This window comes from Myotis lucifugus, unplaced genomic scaffold (genome assembly GCF_000147115.1).
Source record: "Myotis lucifugus unplaced genomic scaffold, Myoluc2.0 scaffold_19, whole genome shotgun sequence".
In the NCBI taxonomy this organism is placed as follows: Eukaryota; Metazoa; Chordata; class Mammalia; order Chiroptera; family Vespertilionidae; genus Myotis; species Myotis lucifugus.
In genome coordinates, this window is record NW_005871067.1 from 8490705 (window position 1) to 8499343 (window position 8639).

At 42.1% G+C, this 8639-nt stretch overlaps 1 protein-coding gene across 8 annotated transcripts in view; it reads left to right on the forward strand.

Moving 5' to 3' along the window:
* The window catches only part of PEX26 (peroxisomal biogenesis factor 26), a 43349-nt gene that overhangs the window by 1901 nt on the left and 32809 nt on the right, over positions 1-8639 (forward strand). For 4 of the 8 annotated variants that reach the window (XM_023751241.1, XM_023751239.1, XM_023751242.1 and 1 more), the window contains exons 4-5: positions 167-462; positions 2131-2274. In XM_023751241.1, the coding sequence (XP_023607009.1) occupies positions 167-462; positions 2131-2274 (440 nt within the window). Of the gene's footprint in view, positions 1-166; positions 463-1558; positions 2074-2130; positions 2275-2928; positions 3033-3052; positions 3100-4360; positions 5311-8639 lie in introns of those variants that run through there. The other 4 variants (XM_023751237.1, XM_023751243.1, XM_023751244.1 and 1 more) reach the window with 4 other exon arrangements.

Sequence of the window (8639 nt, forward strand, 5' to 3'; positions counted from 1 at the left end):
GGAATTCCTAATTCTTTCAATGTCAGCATTCCATAAGGAAGGGCTGGAGGACACAGGGGAGGAGTTGGATAAGAGAGTATAGTGGTTATGAGAAATGAACCAACTGTGGAACACTGACTGTTTTTTTCTGGGGGGGGTGGTGGGATTGGATTATTTTGGGCTGCAGTGTTCTTTTATACAGCAAAATGCAAGAGCCTGGAGCTATGCTAGAAGCGGCCAGTGCCTGGATCCAAGACCCAGACAATCAGGGCCTTCCAGAATACAGAGCCTTGGCAGAACTTTACCTGCAGCAGGTGCTACTGCCTCTGGGCTGCTTGTCGGAGGCTGAGGAGCTAGTGGTGGGCTCTGCAGCCTTCAGTGAGGAGCAACGGCTGGATGTACTCCAGGTCATCAGCATAGCAAGGCAACAGCAGAAACATGAACACTCTGACTCTGAGAAGGACCAGAAGCTAAACCAGGAAGGTAGGATATTATCCTCTGTGGCTTCTTTAAAGTGTAGTTGTGGGCTTTCCTCTGGACCTTGGGGTCCATCGTGACATTCCTGGGAGCTTGGGAGCAATTCTTTCTATGAGTAACTCCCAAATCACAGAATAGGAAACCGGTTGAATTGCTTAGAAAGTCCAGACACTCTGAAGTTGGTAGTGGAAGGAAAATCTTCATATGGGAATGTGTTGCTGGGTCTCAGGACCTTGACTCTTTTCTCCTAAAAGTCACCATTTCCTTGGGGTCCTCTCATTAGATCTCTTGCCTGTACTATACTGGGCTAGGTAGGATGTTATTCCTTTAAATACTAGCACAAATGTAGACACAGCTGAGGTATGCTTGGGGATAGCCAAAAGATAATGAGAAACTAACACGATAACTTGGTAACTTGACTTATGAGGTAAAAATTACTTATCTTCAGTTTGGGTGCCTCTGCTCAGTCTCCCATCTGCCTCACTCACCAGACCTCTTGGGTGTCTTTTCCAGTGATTGATGTCCACCCTCTTCAGAGACAGCCCACCTCTGCATATTAGAGCGCAGATTTATAAACTGGCTTCTGTAGAGAAACCACTTCAGGACTCAATACCACACACCTGGCTAGCATTATACAAGGGGAACCTGCAAAAGGGTGGGTGTGGGTGTTGATTTGTTACAAAGGGACTTAAAGGTTCCTCTACTCCAGACCCTTCCCCTGGTTCTTTAATCCTTTTCATCTCCTTTTCCTTGAGTGATCTAGACTTCTAGACTGTACATAAATACGTTTAAGTGCAGAGATTCACTATCTTCTAAAGCAGCTCATTTTATCAATGGGCAGTTCTGTAGGGAAATTGTTCTTTATCGTGAATTTAAGTCCCCCCCCTCCCCCTTGGTGGTTTCTAATGTATTGGTCATAATACATAGAATAGGTTGAGTCCTTTTTTTACCCCCACAAGAGCCCTTCAGCTGTAGGAGACTGTAATACTGTTGTCCTAAATGTTGTTGTTGTTGTTGTTGTTGTGTGTGTGTGTGTGTGTGTGTGTGTGTGTGTGCTAAAGAGCATGAACCTGCTGAGACAGGATCACTTTTTTGCAAACAGGACATGTTGGCTTCAGAGATTACCTATGGCTACCCAAGACCTCTGCCCCTCCACCCATGGGGAGGAGAAGGCAGAAGGGGGTTTGATGGCAAATTCAGGATGTCCTATCAGGACTGGGCACCACTTGTTCTTGGGTTGGTAGTGTTCATGTTTATATTCATAATCCAGGACCTTTGAATTCTTCACTATGTGTGCTAAGTGCCCTTTATTTTCCTGCATTATTGTGATAATCAAGACGTATTGTTCTGTGTAACTCTATGCATGTATCTTAGGCCAAAATATAAATAATGTTATAAAATAGTGAGGATATTTAGAAAAACACCAAATATGCCAGATTTATCTAGCTGAGTAGATGTGGTCTGTCAAAGTCCTCCCCTAAGGAGATGATAGTGTGGTGATATAGTCCTTAAAACATTTTTGGAGCTTCGGAATCTCCTTTAGAACCACTTTATGAATTACATGAGTTATAAAATTACCTTCTGTTCAACTCTTATAATCAAGCTCAAAGCTCAGATTTAGGGAAGCTGGTTCCTGTGACTTACCTTACAGTTATGCTCTGTCTCCCTGACCAGACTCCTTCCACAAGTTTCTGTCACTACTCATGTTGCTTCGCCGGCTTTGGGACTCTGCAGTGAGCCACTTCGTTTCCCTGCCCTTCAAAAAGAGCCTCCTGGCCACCTTGATTCTCTGCCTCTTGGTGGTGAGGTTTGATCCAGGTGAGTGATGAAGCCTACCTCTCCTATCCTTCCTGGAGAAGGGGCAGTTGACAAGGGCTGGGCTGTGGGAGCCCTCTTGGGGATGGAGGTACCTCCTGTGCCATTTCTTTGAATCTCTTCTATAAGGAGGAATTGCTGGACCTGAGCAAGAGCTGGCCCAGCCCACCTAGGAGAGACTAGTGCTGTGGTCTGTGAGAGCAGTCTGGAAAAAGTCTACCCTGCTGACTCTTTAACATTGACTTTGAGTCATTATCATCTACTTTATCATGTACTTTATGCAGGATTGAACTCTGAATAGAACCTCAGAGTTAAAAAAAAAATCTTCCTCATCATATGTTTAAAAAACTGTGTTAATTTAAAACATATTAAATTGTAAATGAAATACTTATACATTTTAGAAATGTGGAAAATAGGGAAAATTTAAAGAAGAAAACAAATCACCTGTAAGTCTGCTATTATAATGGTTATACTTTCAGCCTTTTTTCTATGTATAGACATATATGGGTATAAGTAAATTTTGCATATCATAAGTATTTTTTGAAACATGGCCTTAAATGGCTAAATAATATTCCATTTTACAGAAAGTCCCATAATTGATTTTAACAACTCCCCATTGCAGAACATTTTGATTATCTTGTATTCTGTTTTCTGCAGTGCTGTAAAGCAGACTTGAGCTCCCTAAGTACTATTTGGGAACAACCTTGGTTATTTCCTGAGGATTAATTCCTTTGTATACCTCAAAGTTGTCTTTTTCACCCCTTTGCTGAACACTGAGCAGGAATTCCCTCTGAAGAGCTCTGTTTGCTTTAGGAAAGAATCACTAGTTAGCCTCAGGTAAGCTAAGATAGTTTGTGTTCGTTCATATCTATCCTCTGACTTTTTAAAAATTTAACTTTATTGACCCACTGTGTCCTGCTCCCACCCGCTCCCCAGGCCTTCACCCTTATCTGTCCAAGGGTTGGCTTTAGCTCAAGCAGTTACTTCGTCATAGCAGACACTATCCTCTGACTTTCTCCATTGTTCCAGAGACTTGATAAAAATTTAGAAATTTTTTATGGTTTTTTAAGCCCTTTCATTTCATAAACCCTGGTCTCCTAAGTGCAGATGTCAAGAGGTCATTTGAGCTTGCTGTTCGCAGAGCGCTCAGACTTCTTCAGAAGTGCCCTGGCTGATGGTCCTGACGTTCAATGGTAGTTTTGACTCATTATAGTGGTGGTGTTATGGGAAAGGAGGACTCATGAATGGGCTTCAATTTGACCTCCATAGAAAGGATATGCAGAAATTAGTCTGTCAATAACTTTCTTAAAAAATAACATCTTCCTTTTTAAGATAGAAAAAAAAAATCAGTTAAAAAATCAGGAATTCAGCCCTGGCTGGTGTGGCTCAGTTGGTTGGATCATTGTTCCGTATACTGAAAGGTGGCAGGTTTGATTGTCGGTCAGGATACATACCCAGGTTGAGGGTTCGATCCCCAGGCACACTCGGGAGGCAACTAATCAATGTTTCTCTCTCACATCAGTGTTTCTCTCTCTCTCTCTCTCTCTCTCTTCCTTCCTCTCTCTAAAATAAATTTTAAAAAATTAAAAACAAATCAGGAATTCAAATAATGAAAAACAAACCAACTCAGCTTTAATTCCAAAGAGGTGAATTTTGCTTTAATTTCAGTATAATTAACATGATAAAAATAGGTAATACTGTCACATGGCTCCAAATTTAAAAGCTATAGAAATGAATGTAGTAAAAAGTCTCTTCCCAAATTCAACGCACCAGAAGCAGTCACATTAGCAGTTCTTTGTATATCAAAAAGGTAAAACATAATATATTTGAATCTTTTTCTCAGCAAATTTAAGATCATTGTAATCCAAGTGAAGAAAGTATATTTCAGAGAATATGTCCTAGAGAAAGTGAAATTCTTTATTGTTGAGGAGGGAAGCAGGAGGAAATAACATTAAGCATCAAAATATGCTTCCAAAAGAATCCTTATGTTCCCAAGTTGGTAGAGTTCCTGAGGGATGGGAAATGGGACTAAGTGAAGAGGAGGGGAGTGAAGGAAGGTACACTGACAATAATCTTCTTTTCCCTGCAGCGTCTCCTTCTTCCCTGCCCTTCCTCTGCAAGCTGGCTCAGCTCTTCCATTGGATCCGGGAGGCTATGTTTTCTTCTCTCTACTAGCTCTCCATCCGTGACTGAGTGGTCTTTCCCACTCACCTCAGCCTCTCCACTCCCCACAGCAGAATAACTCATCCACGGCACCAATTTCCTGTTGCTGGCTGGGCCCCTATGGGAGTGGGGCCAGCTTAATTCTAGGAAGAGCTAATCCAATCTGTCTTTTTTTTTTAAATTTTGTTTTATTGCTTAAAATATTACAAAGAGTATTACATATGTCTCCTTTTTTTTTTTCCCCACATGAACTGTCTTGCTGCCCAAATGCTCTCCCACTTTGGCTGGTGTCAGGTCATATGGAAACACAGTGGGGCCGGAGGGCACAAGTCCTCCAGAACAGTCCCCTCTTATACCCAGAGATGCCTTGTTGAGGAGGGGTTTGGGAATGGAGAGTGTGTCCATGAAACATTCCATCTTCTTGACAAAGGCAAGGGGTTGATTTTTTAGGTCAGGGTGTGAATGAAGCTGGAAGTTCAGAAAAACCCCTTGGACATCTTACCCTTGGACCAGGCCTTTAGTTAGGCAGAGTGCCACCTGAGAGGGCCTCTTCTTTTCTCTCTTATGCTCCTCTTCATGGATCTGGCCTGGTTGTTTATCTGTACTCAATTTCCATGGTTTTGCAATAGATTCGAAACTGCCTGGGCCCACTCTCTATTCAGACCAGGGCATGACTTTCAGAACCACCCAGGTGATTACCGAAAACAAAATGAGTCTGCTTCGCTCTTCTCACTGGGTAAAGTGATCTTGCTTGGTGCTCTTGGGCTTCAGCTTGGTTTTCCAGGCGGTCAGTGGCCAGCTCCTGTTCTGTTACACTCAGTATTGCTGCTGTCTCTTTCCCTCTTGTCAAGCCCTTGCCCCTGCGATGCAGTAGTATTTTTGTACTTTGTCTAATGGCTTTTTTTTTTTACCAGTTCTGCCTGTATCCTTGCTTTCTGGTGGACACTTGCTGGTTTCCCCCTTTCAATATCCTGTTCTAATTATAATCTATTATTTGTATAATGCAGATGTTTTTCTTACCTAATTGTACAATGTAATATGCTTGTGTGGCCTTGAAAAGTAGGCCAGCCTTAGAGGTTGATGAGCTGAAAATGGAACTGGGTAATCAGGAGACCTGGAAGGGATGTGCAGAGGGGGCTGGGGAGAGGGGAGACATGGGTTTTGAAGGCAGTGAATAATTTTATTCCTTGTTACGGGGAGGAGACATGGGGCCTCAGAATTTGAGCACCTGAAATATTTCAGCGTTTTCTGTCACTGGCCACAAGAATCTTACGTGTTTCTGTGCAAGTAAATGTAAAATACTACTGTGCCATCAAGATTATGCAAGGTTTCCAGCAGGAGCTGGCCAAGCAAACCATCCTCTGCCAGGAACTCTGTCAGTGCTGATGCCAGGAATAAAGGAGGTGCTTTTAGCTTTTTGTGGGTTGATTTTCAAGAATTGCAAGTCAACAACTTCTGTTTAGTAACATGGGTAGAGAAGTAAACTTCACAGGCCATTGGGAGATTAAGTCCCTAGATGTGATCCAACTCTAGGAAACAAATCTTAGCCTTTACACATGGACTTTTAATAGAGTTAACAACCCTAGGAGAGGAAGGGTGACACATAAGCTTTGAGATCTCTCCTTTAGAATGATTTCTTCAAATGAAAATCTGGTCCTGTTTACTACCCTAGACAAAATTTTTAAGGCTTCCCATGACCCATAGTATAAAACCTACATTGTTCCTCATGGAATTTCAGGCCCCTTATGCACTGGTTTTGGCTCATACCTCCACTTTCATGTGGGGCCTCTATTTCTTATGCACACTGCCCTCTAGCTGCCCCACCAACCAGTTTTCTGAACACTGAATGCTCCTTCACACTTCTGCTGTTCCCTGTGGAAGGTCCATTTCCTTCCCCCTTTTCACCTGGTGAGCTCCTCAACCTTCCAGACTCACACAAGGTTACCCCTGGGAATCTTAATGCCCCCTGCTTCCAGCCCCTACTTCATGTCCTTTTGTGGTAGTGACTCCATGGTCTCATAGTTGTGACATTTTTTGTTGCCTCCAGGACCATGAGCTCTTTAAAACTGGGAAGTATGGTTCAATGCCATGTTTAAGAGTCAGGTTTGGATCCTCATTCCACCACTCTGGTTGTGTGACTGTAGAAAAGTGATCGAACCTCTCTCAGCCTCAGTGTTCTCATCTATAAGTGAGTTCTTATCTCACTTTGAATGAATAATTGAGGTGTTTAACATGTCATCCTGACCCAATCGAGAGCTCTCCTGAAGGGTAACTGCATCTCCATTGCCCAGCCAAGTGCCTAGGAGTTAGGTGTTCAGAGATGTTTAAAGGAATGAATTGATATAACTGATATGATAGGAGCTCTGTGTGCCTTTGGGGTTTGTATTGGGAAAACCTTGAGTATAAAGAAAACCTGACCATGCCCAACTCATCTTCTGTCCCTCCTTGAAGTTCCCCATTATTGTTGTTCTTGCAGCCTCCTAGGTTTTCTATTTTGTGTTTGTCCTGAACTTTGCCCTCCTACCTTCCTAGTCAGAGAAGAAACTCAGACCGGAACTTCTCTGATGACTTTGACTTTTCTCAGGATGCAGGCTAGCACTCATGTCAGTCTTCAACTCTGGGCTTAAAAAGGTCAGGAGTGAAAGGAGGACTTCCTCTTAGACTTATACCTGTGCTGCCAAAACGGTAGCCATTAGCCATGTGTGGCTCTTGAGCATTTGAAATGTGGCTGGTCCAAATCAAGATGTTCTTTAAATGTACAATACACACTAAGTTTTGTAGACTTAGTACTAAAAAAAGGATGGAAACTCAATTTTTATATTGATTGCATGTTGAAATGATAATGTTTTGGAAATATTGGGTTAAATAAAATCTATTATTAATTTCACTTGTTTCTTTTTACTTTTTTGTGGGGCTACTAGAATGTTTAAAATTACATGTGGCTTACATTCTATTTTTCTCAGACATTACAGTTCAACACACTCAGTACACCAAGTTCTGAGGGAATGGAAATCAGAAAAGCAGCATTGTATGGTGGAATACTGCAGGATGTTAGATCTGGAAAGATCAACTGTTATAGCACTTTAAAAAAAATAAATTAAGGAAGTTGAGACTCAGAGAGGTGAATTGATTTGCCCCAAGTCACATAGGCTGAATAAGATCAAGGACACATGACCCTCAAGCCTAGTGTTGCTTTCACTGCACCATGATTCTGCCTCACTTTCCCTAAAATCAGTTGCTCTCTGGCTGATGCTCACTATTAATTAATATGCAGGCATACCTGGGAGGGGTAACTTCTGCTAGAGCTAGTTGATTAGTTCTACATGGTTCTGAGAGAATATAACATAGAACAGATATTTTAAATTTTAGGTATGCTGAGGAGAGCCACAATGGGTAATACTCTTCTGTAGTCAGATGGGAGACTGGGGAAGATGGCATGAGGTGGGGAGGAGAAATTAGGCTACTGTAGGCAATCATGGGTGGAGGTAGGGGGCAGTAAAACAGATAGTGCTAGTGGAGGATGTAGGGTTCTGCTTCTAGAGAAGGGTTAGAAGGGACCAAGAAGTAGTTTATAGCTTTGTGCAGGTGATCTCCATTCTATTGCATGTATGTGTTTTTTTTTATTATTATTAAATCTTTATTGTTCAGATTATTACAGTTGTCCCTCTTTTTTCCCCCCATAGCTCCCCTCCACCCAGTTCCCACCCCTGCCCTTAACGCCGCCCCCCCCCCCCGTCCTCATCCATAGGTGTACGATTTTTGTCCAGTCTCTTCCTGCACCCCCCACACCTCTTCCCCCCCCCGAAAATAGTGAGACCACTCCCTTTCTATGCCCCTGATTCTATTATATTCACCAGTTTATTCTGTTCATCAGATTATTTATTCACTTGATTTTTAGATTCACTTGTTGATAGATATGTGTTTGTTGTTCATAATTTCTATTGTTACCTTTTTCTTCTTCTTCCTCTTCTTAAAGGATACCTTTCAGCATTTCATATAATACTGGTTTGGTGATGATGAACTCCTTTAGCTTTTTCTTATCTGTGAAGCTCTTTATCTGACCTTCAATTCTGAATGATAGCTTTGCTGGATAAAGTAATCTTGCTTGTAGGTTCTTGCTATTCATCACTTTGAATATTTCTTGCCACTCCCTTCTGGCCTGTAAAGTTTCTGTTGAGAAATCAGCTGACAGTCGTATGGGTACT